Here is a 16,748-nt window from a genome sequence, read left to right on the forward strand (position 1 = left end):
TATATTTGTTTAAATTGTTGGTTTGATGAATATTAACTGCAAAAATATTAAAAACAAATAAAGTTAATAAAAAATATTTAAAATAAATTAAGTTAGTAACAAATTAGAGCCTAATTAAATAGTAATCAATTTAAATACTAATTTCTTTGTTAGTCAAAGCTTAGTATTTTAATGTTAGAATCTCATTCAAAACCTAATTATAATATAATAAATATTATTTTAAATACGAATAAATTTTAGTTCATAAATTGATTTCTAAATTAGATTATTATTCTATTTTAGAAACATATACAACTGATAAAATAAGATATTTTATAATAATATTCAAAATAGGAAATTCATAATCAAAAAATTCATAATCTAAAGATTGTTATTAGAGTTATTCCGAGATATAATAATAATAACAAGAGATATAAATATATAATTTAAAAGAAAACTATGGTATATAAAGAAAACTTAAGTTTTGTTTTAAGATTCTAGAAACAAAGGAAAGACAACCTAATAAAGAGACGATAACAATAACATACTTTCTCGTCTGCTTACACTGTTCAAGGTGATTATGATAAAAGAAGAAAACAAATCAGGGAAACCAATACAAAAGAGGGTAAACTAATTTATAAAACAAATTAACATATGATAAGTAGATATATTTTTCATAACAAAGTCATACAACTCAAATAGACAAAATAAAATCAAATATATAATTAAAGACTCTGTATACTCAATTATCCGAATACATGCCCTTGACATCGAAATTCACTAAAGGTGTGCCCTTATGCTGGTCTCCATGCTTTATAGAGCCATAGCCAAAGGGGTTATCACCCTACCACACAGATTAATCTCCTTTGCATCTAGGGCCAAACAAGCTCATTGACTAGGACGTTTTACAACTCTCCACATAACACATTCTAGTCTTGAGTATGAATGATTATTAAAGTAACATGATATCCCTTTACTGAATCTTATACATGAATGCATACACTAAAATTACCACAAAAAAGAATTTCTCCTTCAAATTCCTTTAACACCATCATCATCATACATGTTCACATCACAATTTCACCTCAATTAAATAACAACCAAAATGATAAACATATATAAGGTTCATTATAAATGGGTGTTTCTCCCTCCACCCCCACACATCTCTTCCTCCACCTCCCCTTTACTATTTTGCCCCTTCCTCCACCTTTCCTTTACTATTTTGCCCCTCAGTAAAATTTTATTTTTAAAATTGTTGTTTTTTAATTTTATTCATTTATAACATATTTCACTGATAACCTACGTAGTTTCTTGTATGAGTAAAATATTTTTCTACAAAGCTTGGTGATCGTGAAAAGAATTATCAAACAATCTTCTTCTTGTTCTCGGTGCAGTACGTGGTGCAGTGCGTTTATGGTGTAGTGTCCTTGTCGTGGTTCCTCTCCAGGTACGTAGTCATAATCCTTCCAATAATCCTAAACCCTAAATCCTTCCCATACTTCCAATAATCCTTTTAATATCCAAGCCTATAATCCTTGCATGAGCCGCAAAACGTAGTAAAATAAAAACGAAACGTAAAAGGAACACTGCCTATGGACGGATGACATCCTTCAACGGATGTCAACATCCGTTTAAGGCAAAACGGATGTCGACATCCGTTTAAGGCAAAACGGATGTCGACATCCGTTTTGCCTTCAACGGATGTTGACATCCGTTGAAGGATGTCATCCGTCCAGAGGCAGTGTTCCTTTTACGTTTCGTTTTTATTTTATTTGTTTATTTTATTTACAGTAATTTATATTGAAATTTATAATTTTAAATGTTATATATGGTTAGTTTTTAAACGTAATAATTTTGTTAAAATATGAATTTGTTAAAATATGAATTTGTTATAGGTGGAGAAGAAGCTTAACGGAAGAGAGAAAGGTAAACGAAAATGGAAGAGAGGAAGAGGTGCAGAGGGAAGTAAATCAGAAGTTTTAAATAAATTAAAATATTAAAATAATAAAAATAAAAAATTTTAACTTTTGAGGATATAATTGTCATTTTAGAAGGATATAATTGGCATTTTAGAAAATTGGGGAGGTGGAGGAAGAGACGTGTGGGGGTGGAGGGAGTAACACCCATTATAAATCTATCTCAAACAGCCAAAGAAGAAAACAAGGCCAACATTAAAAATGACGCTCAATGATGACACTTGGCGCCAAACCTCTCGTAAAAAGTGGCGTTCAATGATATTTCTAGTGCTTAGTGTCATTCCTTGCAAAAAGGGGTACAAATGATAAGTGTGAAAAGAGTTGTTTTTACACTTATAAATAATCTCAGTCTTATAATTATTCATGTTATTACTCAGTCAAAAGTTGTAATAGGAAGTAGATTGTTATGTAAATTATTGTACAGGAAAGGGTGTATAATTTGAAATTTGTCAGCCAATTTTCGCAAAGCGAAAGCCAAATTTTGCACTGCCAGAAAAAGGAAATTCGCATAGCGCACCAGTACTTGTGCGCTGAGCGAATAACATCAGTTAAAGTGCAATAGTTAAAGGAAATTTGCACAGTGCACACACACTTGTGCGCTGAGCGAATTAATGAAGTTAAATGGCTTTAAAAGACGTGACAAAAAGGAGAAACCATCTTCTGACACACGAAAAAGCCAGAAAAATACTGAAGAACTCAGGAGACGATCAGGAGACCTTTCAAGACATCAAGACTTCACTTTCTGAAAGGAATTGCTGTAAATAGTATGTTTGAGATGTCTAGGATAGCCTAAATTTTTTGTTCATTGGAATTGGTTGTATGACGACACATTAATGTAGATTTTCTGTGCAATATATGTTTCTATTCTTGTTCTTTTCTTGACTTGCTTTTGATTATACGGAAGTATTATTCTGTTTAAAAGTTTTTTTTGTACTGGGAAGTATTTCTAGAATCAGAAACGTAAGAAAAGAAACTAAAAGTAACTACGCTAGGAATAACTTCTGTGCTTTTGGTTATTCTCAACATCTGAATTTAATGCAAAATTATCTGATGAATTAACTAAGGAATTAATAATTCAATAGATAATTTTAGACCTTGTTTTAAGGAATTAAACCAAGATACTCTTATGTGAATGCTTGAACAGAGAATATATGTTGTCCAGGATTTTACTATAATGTTAGTCAAAGACCAATTTCAGTGATCTTTTATCGTATTTTTCGATCTTAAACTTTTGTACGTTGTTAATTTCATGCTAATTGCCAATTTGAAATCTCAAATGTTATCAGTAATTGATCTTGATAAATAATTTTAATTGAATAACATAACTCAAATTCCCTTGGGAGAACGATACTCTTAACTTAATTCACTGTATTACTTGAACGATTTGATATACTTGCCAAAAAGTTATCACACAACGACACTTCTTGGTGTTCAACGTCCTGGAGCTAAAATGCTCCAAACTTGCAGTTCAAAGTTTCCATTCATTGGTGTTATGCTGTCACTAAGCGCCAAAGCATTTGTAAAACATGACGCTCAACAGTACAATTTGGCGCTCAACGATCTAGAGCTAAAATGCTCTTAGACATGCACAATGAGCCTGACACTCAACTGCAGTCTACTACCACTTAGTGATTTATCAGAAACCAGAAAAAGAATATTGTGATAGAAGGAATTTAACCTGTTCAATTGATTAATTTGATACTTTCCCGTCCACGCTTTGGTTCAAAACATTTTTACATACAATGAGCCTGTACTAACACTCAATTGTTCAAATTTCAATTCTCTCATTCACACAGAAGCAAATTATAATCAATTACAACCATTCTAATATATAATTGTCATCCAATTCATACAATACCACATTAATTTTTACATACAAAACTAGTTTTTGTAGAAAAAGCCAATTTTATCTCCAATTCATTCTAGCAACACATGAAAATTACAACTAATAATTGCAACATAAAACAACATATAGAGACTATAAATTTAACCTTCCTCACTTGAATAAACCGCTCAAATAGCTAAACATTTCTGAACTTACAAGATATTCAATTTATGCATAGAAACACCACAAAAATATTAGGACCTATCATAATGATCACTAGTCAATACATACTTGTATAGAAGACTAAAACGATATATGCAAGCGAAAGAAAGCCAATCACATTCAAGAAAGATATATTTGGCCCAAGAAAAGAGAAAAAAAAACATTCAAATAGAACTCGATGCGAAGATTATTTGTGGTGTCTCAAATCTTAATTAGATAAACGAAGAGTAAGAACTCATATAAAGAAGTGAACGAATTATAGAAAAGTGATTTTTAGAGAATTAATGTAATAAAACTCATTTATAAAACTTTTTATTTATATAAACTTATTTTATACTAAAATAACAAAGGGTCATTATTTTTAAATCATTATTAATTGTAAAATATAATTTTCTACATTCTCACAATAATAACTAATTATTTTTTATCTCTAAAATTAATTACTATTTAAATAGTTTTTTTTTGTTAGTTGTGTGTATATGAACCTATACTATTCATCACTGCAATATAGTCCTAGCAAAATGCAGTATTCGTTAGACACATTCATACACACTGGTGTGCCTCCATGCATTTCTTACTGCTTTGAAAAAAATCATAATATGCTATTGGGGTACACCATATTTTTACTCCTTACACCTCATTGTTCTCATATTTCGTGTTGTTCCTTTTATTTACACCTACAGATCAAACTTTCCTTTTCTACCCTTTGCACATCGCTTCCCTTCCCCCCACTTGTGTGTATTTTAATTTGTTAACATAACAACACAAAAACACTCTATTTATACTTCTATACACAATTGCATCCTTTGTAATGCTTATGGTCCGTGTTCATCCCACCATTCTCCTTGTTGTCCAGCTTAACATTTAGATATACATATTGGTATAATCTCCAAAGTTATAATCGGTTACGGACAGAAAACATCAAGATTATTAAAGCATATATATAAACACTAAGCAAAAAGATCGTTATAGAGAAACATTGATACATAGTTTAAAGATTCATACGCAAACTACTGATTTACATAGGGATATGCATAACAATAACATATGCATGCAACGTACAGTGAAGGAGAGTGAATGAGCAGAAGTTCATGGTTTACGTTTCTCAATGCATTTAGTGAAAATCCAAACAAATAGCCGCAGACAAAGGACAAGTGTGACGAGTCCTAGAAGTGAAAACCAAATATAAATGACTTTATTAAACATGGTGTCGGTGGTGTACCAGAGGGGATAAGGGGTGACCATTTCTGCACCAATCATGTAGGTCACTGTGAGGCTGGTCATGGTGATGCAGGTGCCTATTGACAGAAGCCAGGTGAAAAATCTATGATTCAGAGGGAAGCCACTCACAAGCAAAAGGCACACAGCTAAGGATGAAACGAAGCATATAGTGTTCGACAAAAGGAATCTGGTATAATCCTCTGGGAAAACTACAGCTAGAACTGCTTCACCTGGGCATGGATTACGATCTTCAGATCCTCTACATTCGACATGTCCAGTCTCTTTCGCTGGTCTAACACCACCTGGTGGATTAATAGCAGTTTGAAATGTCATGGTGGTGATTATGGTTGCAGCCAAACTCAGATTCCCTCTCATGTCCTTCAGCCATTCATCCTTGTTCTTGTTTGCCAGCCAATTCCCCATATTTTCTATACATGTTTTCCACCATTTCTTCTCTTCTTTCAACTCGCTTTTATCCTCCATTGTAACGGATATACCTCTCATAATCACCTTATCAGTTCTGCACTTCATCAGCTAGGGTTAATATGTCTAAATCTGTTATGCTGTGGAATTAAATTTAATTACATGAATGTCTCGTAATCGTTTCAATATTTATCAGGTTTAATTATTCAGTTATTTTGCTTTAACTACTTTTCATGCCATGGATTAAAAAAAATAAAATAAAGGGTTTAAAAGAGTTTTGAGTAAGTTCAATCTCATTATGCCATGTGCAAGGAGAATCAAAGGATTGCACACACGAGTCTATTTCTATTACTTGTTTGAAATCTATGAAATCTCAGTGATACATGAGAATTTTAAAATACTACTCCAAAAACACAACACAACAACGTGTATATTGTTTGATAGAAACGAATGAGTTTTCTCTGTTGTTTTTTGTGACAGACTGTTGTTTGGTCATTCTAGGTATAATGTTTTTGAGGTAATTGGTTTTTATACTTGAAAAGAGTGAGATCCCAGAATCCGTTAAAGACAGAATGATTCCTCCTCCTCCTTTTCTTTCTTTATTTTTTTCATATCTATATGTATTTGACAACCTCTCATGGTAATTTTAAGTGTTCTCTTACATAAAAAAAATATCCATAACAAGTGCACACACAAACACATATTAAAATACATACCTTATCTTTCTTAGTATGAAAGCTGAAGATGCTATTAGTTTATTTCCTTTTGCAACGAAGCTCTGGCTCAAGTGAATGCTGCTGTTGAAGCCAGAAAAGGATACATTTATAGCTGCAAAACTTGTTCATAAGGCTAAGAAATAAGGGTATGGTGGGAATTTGTAAAATCAGTTTGGTGGATGTGTGAATCACTTCATTGAAAAGTGACTTTAGACTGCAATTTGTTGTAGTACATTGGTCATCTAAGCAATGATTTTTTTATTGAGAGTCTATTTTGTATGTTTTCATTATGAAATGAATAACTTATGATTATGATCAATTTTATCCTCATTTTTTTCGAAACATATCCCATCATATTTGTCAAAACAAATGTACTAATTTTCCCTTTGCAAATTTTCTTAAGCATAAAAAATGTTTGGTATAGACATTTGAATAGATTTGTCTGCATTGAACATATGATTAGCTAGCAAACAAAGACTGTAGAAATTATTATCATGCATGGGACAATTTTTTAGATTCAAAAGCAATTAATAATTGATGTATCCAACCAAAAGCATGCCCGTGCGACCCACACACAGAACAAAAGCCATAATTATTTAATAGTGGATTTTGCTTTTGAATAAAGATGACCCTGTTATTTCCACAAAAAAAGTTATTTTTGTTTTACCAGTAATTAATATGTAAATTATTATTATTATTATCATTATTATAATAGATTTGTTCGGATACAACTTCCCTACAAACATTTATAATATAAAAAATAGCATTGGCTTATGAAATAAAATAAAACAAATTTGAGAGGATTTTATATAAAAAAGTAATTTATACTTATGGCGCATATTTAAGAAAAATATTCTAAATTTTTACAAAATTTAATTTTAGCATGAAATTTTTTTGCATTCTATATTTTCTTTCTTAAAATGTTTTTGAGAAAATATTTTTTATACAGGTTTTGTATTATTAATAATAAGTTTAATAATTCTTATAATTCCTAGGTTTAATCGCCTATTTTGTCTCCATTTTGCTGAATGATGTCAATTTAGTTTCTCATTTTAAAAGTGTGTGAAATTGATTTTTACTTAATAAATTTTGGGTCAACATGGTTAGCCTTTTTTTTTTTTTTGTCTCTGCTACTCTGAATTCTTCTGAACATAACAACTTTTTCTATTTGTTAAATAAATTTTAAATTTAAAAATCAAATTGTATTATTCTGTCTCCTCTTATAATCACAACAACTTTTTGTGAGTTAAACCAATATATGAGCAAACTTCACATGACAGATATCATGGCTTGAGTTCCAATATTTCATGGACACGTAACAACAAACAAATATAAAAAGAAAGAAAAACTAAAATCTCTAGCAGAGCATGGAGGGAAAAATCAAAGAGCATGAGGGAAAAATGAAAGCTTTTGACATTGTAGTAATGCATTTGTGTTGTATATAATATATAATTATCATTATCCATATAATAAACATGACTGGTATGTTTGTACTGGAACCAAAATAAAAAATAATTAATTATTGATTATATGTATATATTTAATTTAAAATTGTGGAGTAATTTAAAGACTAAAAGGTTATTTAGTCTGATTATCTTTTCTGAAAGTCACAGCACCATGTTTTGCACTGCACTTAATTATATATGTTTGCGAATTCTCGGAGAAGGACCCAATGCTTGTGCTAACGCAATAAAGTGGATTCGCGATCATGGTGGTGTATTGCATATACCTTCATGGGGGAAATTCTGGTTTTCAGTACGAATATTTTTCTGTGACATTTAAATATTTTTTTTGAAGCTTACGATAAAAATACTTGGAGGAAAGCACGTCATACATGTGCAAAAGTAAGATATACTCAATTATTAATGTTTGCAGTCACAAGCAGTGAAAAGTAAGGGTTGGTGTGAAAATGGAATAATCAACCTTAAGAATGAAACTGAGGGTTCATGGAGCAATGGAAGTGATAGCAACTCAGACATTAATTTAGAACTCTCAATAACACCAATTATGAATAACGCTACATCTTGTCAAACACCCTTTCCCACCTACATCACTCAGATCTCTCAATATTCCTCAAAACCAGACTTCGATGACAAAAGAAAGAGAAAAATTCAAATTAGTATATAAATTGTATAGCTTTGACAAAAGAAAGAGAAAAATTCACATAAGTATATAAATTGAATAGTTCTGACAAAAGAAAAAAAAAAGTTAGTTGTGTTCAGAAGAGGAATTCACAGGAGCAAAAGATACAGAAAGAAAAAGCTAACACCGGTTGTGTTATTTAACCGAAGAGATGATGTTAACGAAAACTTTATTAAGTAAAGATCAATTTTACATACTTTTAAAATGAATGACTAAATTGACATACTTTATTAATTGAGTTTTACTATTAAATAGGATTATTGAAGTTAAAATTGAGTCAAGTTATTGATGTGAGGTGGACTCACGAAATTATATTACGTGGCATATTCAGAACAGAATATATAAAATTAAAAATAAAAAAAATGTTTCTAAAAATTGAATTTTTCAACAAGAAATTAGAGTTTTTGGAAACCAAATTAGAAATGAAATTTCTGAAAACTAAATTAGGATTTGTTGAAATTGAAAACGAAATTTTTGAAAACTAAATTGGGAATGAGAGATTTCAGTTATTCTGGTTGTTACTATTTGAGATTTTTTATGTTTCTGACTTTCTCTCTGCAGATTCACGAAGAACCCAAAGTTTTCATGACTAGATTTTTTTTTATCGTTTTTATAAGAGTTTTACGATAAGAGTTTCATTTCTATTTGTTTTTTTCTTTTTTATTTATAGAAGATTGTGTTTATGTGTATGACTTTATGTTTTTATTTTTGAAAGTCATGCTTACATGAAATATGTTTTTGTTTTTAATTTCCATTTTTAGATGTCATGTTTATCCCTATTGGAGGAAACAATAATAATGATTGATATGTGAGAGTAATAAGGGGAAAAAATCAGTGTGTTTATGCAATTTATGCATATTAAATTTGGGTATGCCCAGAAGTTTAGTATAAATCAGTGTGTTTATCCTCTGGAGTCTTCGCATGGCATTGTTTCAATTTCCAACCTTTCACATCACACCCGTCCCAATATTAATGGTTAAAATTAAAAGTTATTTTTATTAGAAAAAAAAATGAAATAAAGCTAAGATGAGACGTGATCGTCATCTATTCATTCAAGACCGTTGTAAGAAAATCGTATAATATTGATTCGGTGTAACGTTTAAATTTAAATTAGCCTTTTTTATTTATTAATTTCTAAACAACACCTACTTTATTTCAGAAAATAATTTAAATGAAATTTTTAAACGAAAATGACATGAGCCCTCGTGTAAATTGAATTTATGTTTATTTTTATTGATTTTTTTGAAAAAATATTAATTATTATATGTAAATTTAAAAAATAAAAGTCACGTGTGAGAGAGATCGAGAGAAGGTTATGTTAAATGAGAGTTATATATGGATGAATAGAAGAATGTTGGGAAGGTTATTTAGAGCCAACAGCAAGTCCTAAATGCCAAAAAAGTTGGGTTGACCATGAAAGAGACGAGGTCAAAGTTAACAACTTTGTTAGGATAAGATAAGATTAATCTGACATTATGAAAAAGTTAATAACTTTGGTGTTTGTGGCGTCGATGTTCTGAGGGAAGATCAAAATAAATGTTGGCAAAGGTCTTTGATATCCTCTCACACACTAATTAATACAAAATTAATAGACATCATAACTAACAAGTATTAACTTGTGACCTCATTCAATAAATACTAACTCAGAAAAAAATATTATTTTTCCTATGAATTAACATTAGTTTAAGTATGAATAAAAAATACCTTATTTTCTTTTAAAAGTATTTATGGAAAAACTAATCTTAATATACTTTTAACAAAACAATTAGTTTAATTCACTTTTTTTAAGTGGATAGATTAAGAACCGTAAATTTCACCTTTTTAATTGAAAAGGGCCTATAGCATTGTTCGGGTCACTTTGTCATGCTAGATTTTTTTAGAAAAAGTAAGCTGAAAGATAAAAAGAATATTAGAAGGTCTTAGCTTTTGGTTAATATGGTATGAAAATGGTGTTGTATTTAGAGTCAAGATTTTAGAGTATAGAAGACGATTGGTGAAGAAGAAGTGTCTCTGATAAAATTTTTGTTGTTGTAATTATTATTATTATTATTATTATTATTATTATTTTTACTTTTTTAAAAGTATATAAAAATTTAATTTTTATAATTATTTTACTTTTTATAAAGAATATAAATAAATAATATTAAGTAACGATATTGTAATGAATGAAAATGATGGGAGACCCGAATTAGAGGCTAATAAATGAAGGAGTAATCTTGGATAAGTGACACATTATTCTTAAGGGATTGAGCGCAAGATAAACACGTAAGAAGTTGATTAATTCAAAATTGCATGGGTTTGAGAATTGATAGACAGGCGTATAAAAATTCTATAACGGAACTCAAAAAAAAAAAAGGGAAAAGAAACTGTACCGTACGGTTCACTACATCGGTGTGTATTGTATAGTCTATCGTGATACCAATCACCACTTAGGTCATCCACTCAAGCCGTCCTTTCATGTTATCTTTCTAGGCCGTACTAGGTCACTTTTTCAAGTTCGTCCAACCAGGTCGTCCTCTCATAACGTTTTCTCAGGCCGTCTCAGACTATCCTTCCAAGTCCATCCAACTAGGTTGTCCTCTCAGAACATTTTTTCAGGCCGTCCCAGACTGTCCTTCCAAGTCCATCCAACTAGGTCGTCCTCCCAGGGTTGTCTACCCAAGTCATCCTCCTAGAGTCGTCCACCCAGGCCATCCTTCGAAGTACTTCCAAGTCCATCCAACCAAGTTGTCCTTCCAGGCCGTTCTTCCAAGTCCGTCCAAACAGGACATCCTCCCAAGATGTCCTCCCAAGTTGTACCTAGTGGTATTGACTCATTAAGCCCCTAATGCAAATTAAGATGTGATTGGGTCGTCATTGGACCAGCGAAAAGTAAACACAGCTAGTATAAATAAAGGTTTTCAGGTATGACTTTAGGATCACGATACACAATATATGTATCACTTGTTGTGCCAACCGTTCAGTTACATTACTAACTTGAGCGTTAAAGTATTTTTGACAGATACCCACCCGCACGGATTGGAAGGAGGAGGGAGAACAAACAACGTAACTTAGAGGAGGAAAGATCACTAGGGAACCACTCTATACTCGAAATAGAAACTAATATTTTATATTTATTTCATATTATTTTTTATTTTAAATATAATTTTTTTTAAATATAAAAAAAATATTTTTTATAATTATTTTATTTTTATAATATGTATCAAAATATAAGGTGAATATGTTTATCACTACTCGATCATTGTTCTTCTTTTGAAAGCATTTTATGGGTTTTTTCTCTTTTTACTGTATCATCATTTTCTGGGTTTTGCATGAAACTAAACAAATTTTCCTGGAATATTACAAAAATAGGCAAATTTTGGGTCAAAGAGAAGTCGTGAGGGGTTCAAACGACTTTTAATGAAGAAGTCGTGCCCCCCTGCACGACTTCACACTGTTCATTTGACCAGTGTTGAAGTCGTGCACCCCAAAAACGACTTCATGCTGTTGTAATCAATTACCAAACACTGTAATCGATTACCACGTCTTTTTTTCGTTAAAAATAATAAAAGTATTGAAGTTGTACCAGGGGATCATGACTTTAATATGAGAAGTCATGCACCCCGCACACACTTTTATCTTCTTTTTAATATTTAATTTCTTTATTAATTAAAATAATTTATAATTAATAAATAATATTTTTAAATATATTTAAAATAATATAAATTATATCTCATTAATATTTAAAAATTATATTTCATTATAATTTAATTTTATGAATTTTAATTATTATATTATACCTTTTTCTGAATTATAATTAATTAATATTTTTTTTATTATAAACTATTTAAAATAATAAAAATTTTTAAAAGTTGAAAACGTTCGGGGGGTTGACGACTTCTTTACTTAAAGTCGTGCACCCCCTTCACACTTTTATTTCTTTAGTTTTTTATTGTTTAGAAAGATTTATAAATTTTATATAATATATTTAAATGTATATAAAACATTTTAAATTATACATAATCAATAATTAAAGTTTTTTAATATTATTAAATAAATATATTTTATGATTTTAATTATTTTTGTAATTAAGTTAATTTTTTATAAAAGATATTTCAATTAAATAATTTCTAACCATAATTATTGTGATTACATAAATAAAAATGTATAAACTTATTATATATCATCATAAATTATTTTTTACTATAATTAATTACAAAAATAGTTAATTAATTAAATAGTTCATATTTAGTGTTTTTATTAATTAAATAGTTTATAGTGAAAAAAAATTATTAATTAATTATAATTTGTTAAAAGATATTCTACAATCATAAAAATTCAAAAAAATAAATTATAATAACATATAATTATTTTTAAATTTTAATTACATAATTAAAATAATTATAGTTATAAATTATTTAATTAAAATTATTTTATAAAAAAATTAATTTAATTACAAAAATAATTAAAATTATAAAATTTATTTATTTAATAATATTAAAAAATATAATTATTAATTAGATATAATTTTAATTATATTAAATACATTTAAAAATATTATTTATAAATTATAAATGATTTTAATTAATAAAAAAATTAGAAAATATAAAAAGTAAGAATGGGAGGGGAGTGCACGACTTCAAAGTCGTTTATTTATTTTTTTAATTTTTTGTGAAAAATGACTTTGTAATCGATTACAAGTATCTGATAATCGATTATCATGCTCTAAAGTCTTTTTGGGGTGCACGACTTCACTATTGAACGAATGAACAGTGTGAAGTCGTGCTGAGGGGCACGACTTCTTCAGTTGAAGTCGTTTGGACCCCTCACGATTTCTCCATTTTCGTAATTTGAGTTGAATTTACCCATTCTCATGATATGTGATGTATTTTTTACTATTTTGGTAGCAAAACCTCATTTTCTGCTACAGGGAGCTCATATCGGTGTTGTTTAAATTTTCTATTTCTCTTCTATAAATCGAATTTAGACTTTCCTGTTTAAGCTTTAGTTTGTCTCATTTATATGATTCATTTTGTTTTGTCATATGAACATGGAAGGATAGAATCTTGCAAATTGCCTTAAACTAATGCTACTTTTTAGAGATGTTTTTATGATAAAATATTGAATCTATGATCAGCAATTTGGACATCTTAACATGGAAATTCCATTTTAAAAACACGACCAGTAAAGTAACATCAATATGTTTTGGGTACTTTGATGTTTGAAAAACAAAACCAAGCATGATACTTGAAACATGCAAATTCATTTCTTTATTCATATATATAATACTGCATAATGTTCTAAGCTGGTGCAGTTTAGGTCTGATATCTCAGTGTTTAGGTCTGCTAATCCGTTTGGTGAGAATCCAAGCAAACAGACGCAGGCAAAGAACAAGAGCAACGAGTCCTAACAACGCTATCCAAATATACAAAACGTTTTGAAACATGAAGGTGGATTCTTCCCAAACAGGATCAGGGGTAACCATTTGAGCACCAAACATGTAGGTTAGAGCAAGACTACTGATGGTGATGCACATGCCTATTGACAAAAGCCAGGTGATAAATCTGTGGTCTAGAGGGAATCCACTCACCAGCAAGAGACAAACAGCCGAGGATGATATGAAACATGTTGTGTTCGAAATAAGGAAGTAGGTATAATCAACTGAATCTGTAAAAGCCAGGACAGATTCTCCTGGACATGGATGCATCTCGTCGTCACAGACCACCTTTCCTCCACCCTCTTTTGGCGGTCTAACGCCACCCGGTGGATTTAGAGCACTTTGAAAGGTCATTGTTGCGATTACCGTAGCCACCAAAAAAAGGTTACCCTTCAACTCCTGCGGCCATTTATCTTTATCCTTGTGTGTCAGCCAATTCACTACCTTTTTCACAGGCTTTCCCCACCATTTTCTCTCCTCCTTCTTCTCGCCTTCAACGTTCACAGTAACTGATGGATCTTCCATGCCTTAACCTACTTCATGTTACAGCTGTAAGTTGCATGCACGTATATATGAATATTACACGTGCAACAAAAACAAAGAGTTATAGATACTTGAAAGATTATAGAGTAGTCGCAACTCGATAGATTGTTTTTGAGTTCAGATACAGAAAAAAATAGTCTTCTTTCATGACAGTTCAAATTTAGGATGATTCTTTTTTGTGCATAAAAAAAATTAAGGTGACCCTAAAAAGGAAAGTAGTTGACACTTAAATTCTACAACTTTAAAGTTCTACATAAATTTCCAGAGTACACAAGATGAAAAGTAAAATAAAATATAGGATTCATTAATTAGGGATACAAAATCTGACATACCTTTTTGATAGTTTAGTATGGTAGCTCGCAAAGCAAGTGAAATACGGTGATCTGTGATTTTGAGGAAGTGAAACAGAGACACACACATATATATATATGCAAAATTTTAAAAATGTGGTGTGGTGAAAATCCACTGCCAAGTTTGTCTTATGATGTCATTTGTTGACTAAAGAGTGATGTAATAGATAAGTGTTACTTATATCCTATATTTCATATATTATTTCCTCCAATAATATATATATATATATATATATATATATATATATATATATATATATATATATTCTCACAACAGATTCAAACATATATATTTGAGAACTTTTTTTTTAAATTAATAATAAAATATTGAATTGAATTATTCAATAAAAATTGGTTTTATTGAAAATAATTGTCAGCCTCCATATATTTATTGGAAAGTGACCCCTTTTTTAGATTGCCTAAACAATTGTTTTTTTTTTATAAATATACAAATTATAATATAAAAATATACTATATATTTATTTATATGATAGGTGTGAAATTAATGTGAAGGGAGAGCTCAGTGAGTAAATTGTCCTGTATGACTTAATATTGATCTATTCTTGGGATGAACACATATTAAATTATTAAGTCTATCTGTACTTGATTTATTATTATTAAGACACTTAGTTATCATCATGATTCATGATTAATTATGACAATCAAGAAGATAATATAAATCGGGGAGATAGTATGTATTTAGACTAATAGATCTAAGTTCATTCAAGTAAAATGAAAACCACCATTAGTGGAGTTTAGTGGTGGAAGACTATGTGCTCCTTGAGGAGCATAAAGAATCTTTTAAATAGCAAGAATAAACACAAAGATATGAAGTAATAAGGGCATTTTTTTGGTATTCCACGTGATTGTCCTTCATTGTAATATGCAGTACAATAAAGTCGAATAAAGTTCATTCTCCACCATCTTCACAAATGCTTTAGTCCAATTATCACAAGAATAATACTCTTTTTCATTAACCAACTTGGAAGGTTTTGCAGCCATTAATTCCAATAAAATCAAAGCTTGAAAGGCTCCAGTTATAGGTACAAAATATTCGAAAGCATAAAATATATAGCTCCACGAAGCCATTTTTGAAACGAGATAAGAGGGTGAAAACAAAGTGGAGAATTCTAAATTCTAATAAAAATTGAAGCTGACATTTTTATCACAATAATTTTCCTTTTCTTTTTTTTTTTCATAAATCTACTATAACAACTCTGTTTACAGTCTTGTTAAAAAAAAAAACAAGTTACTTTTCTTTTCATTTTTGGTAAACATGATGGCCAAAGGCAAAGTCATAAAAGTTCACAGAATTTTTGAGATTTGTTCTTCTCGAGTTTTCCAACACACTGCATCAAATATTTAGATTGACTCTTGTCCGTGAGAGGAATCAAATACGATTTTTCCATAAAATGGATTGTTTTTACTGTATAAATTGTTTCAACAGTATATGACGTTGGAGTACTATAGGAGAATTGATCAAATTTATGAGTAAGTAATAAAAAGATTAAATCAACTATTGTTTTTCTTTAATCAAAGATAATACAAGTTTAAAATTAAAGCAAATATATTTGCTATAATTTGCATGTGAGTTAGTAGAAAAAACGTTATTTAATTTAATTTTTTTTATTGAAATGAAAAAGAGATTAATGAGAAAAGTTGATATATAATATTGTATAAATGGTACTCTCTTCTTTAAAATAATATATCAAAATTATTCTTTAAACCTTATATATACCAATCAAATTATATGATATATAAGTGTATTGTATTACTTTATGATGAAACAGACTCTATAAGTTATTTTATAAATATATTATTATACAATCAAATTTCTTCTGTCTTATCAATTGTTCTGGTATAGAGTCGAGTTATCCAAGCCTTGTAATTTCCTTCAGACGCCGTCCGGTCCACGCTCTCTTTGTCCTCTTCGTC

The 16,748-nt window shown here is 29.7% G+C and overlaps 2 protein-coding genes across 5 annotated transcripts; both read right to left on the reverse strand.

Annotated features, from left to right (window-relative positions):
• Positions 1-4,946: 4,946 nt before the first annotated feature.
• LOC148191527 (uncharacterized) lies at positions 4,947-6,518 on the reverse strand. Of its 2 annotated transcripts, none has more exons than XM_088101609.1 (2): positions 6,363-6,518; positions 4,947-5,743 (listed from the first exon to the last, which is right to left on the reverse strand). In XM_088101609.1, the coding sequence occupies exon 2, from the start codon at positions 5,725-5,727 to the stop codon at positions 5,092-5,094; it is 636 nt and encodes a 211-aa protein (XP_087957735.1). In that variant the 5' UTR covers positions 5,728-5,743; positions 6,363-6,518; the 3' UTR covers positions 4,947-5,091. The 2 variants fall into 2 exon arrangements, with proteins under 2 accessions (XP_087957735.1, XP_087957734.1); XM_088101608.1 differs by having other exon boundaries at positions 4,947-5,786; positions 6,363-6,487.
• A 7,185-nt stretch (positions 6,519-13,703) lies between these two features.
• LOC124823770 (uncharacterized) lies at positions 13,704-14,929 on the reverse strand. Of its 3 annotated transcripts, none has more exons than XM_088102368.1 (2): positions 14,796-14,850; positions 13,704-14,456 (listed from the first exon to the last, which is right to left on the reverse strand). In XM_088102368.1, the coding sequence occupies exon 2, from the start codon at positions 14,443-14,445 to the stop codon at positions 13,813-13,815; it is 633 nt and encodes a 210-aa protein (XP_087958494.1). In that variant the 5' UTR covers positions 14,446-14,456; positions 14,796-14,850; the 3' UTR covers positions 13,704-13,812. The 3 variants fall into 3 exon arrangements, with proteins under 3 accessions (XP_087958494.1, XP_047152017.1, XP_087958493.1); XM_047296061.2 differs by having other exon boundaries at positions 13,728-14,453; positions 14,796-14,929; XM_088102367.1 differs by having other exon boundaries at positions 13,728-14,469; positions 14,796-14,856.
• Positions 14,930-16,748: the final 1,819 nt, after the last annotated feature.

Source organism: Vigna umbellata, chromosome 11 (genome assembly GCF_029865625.1).
Source record: "Vigna umbellata cultivar VRB3 chromosome 11, Vumbellata_1.0, whole genome shotgun sequence".
Classification (NCBI taxonomy): domain Eukaryota; kingdom Viridiplantae; phylum Streptophyta; class Magnoliopsida; order Fabales; family Fabaceae; genus Vigna; species Vigna umbellata.

Excerpts from the sequence above, each read along its gene's own strand:
- LOC148191527 (XM_088101608.1), bottom strand. The coding sequence starts at position 5,754 with ATGAAGTGCAGAACTGATAAGGTGATTATGAGAGGTATATCCGTTACA.
- LOC124823770 (XM_088102368.1), bottom strand. The coding sequence starts at position 14,445 with ATGGAAGATCCATCAGTTACTGTGAACGTTGAAGGCGAGAAGAAGGAG.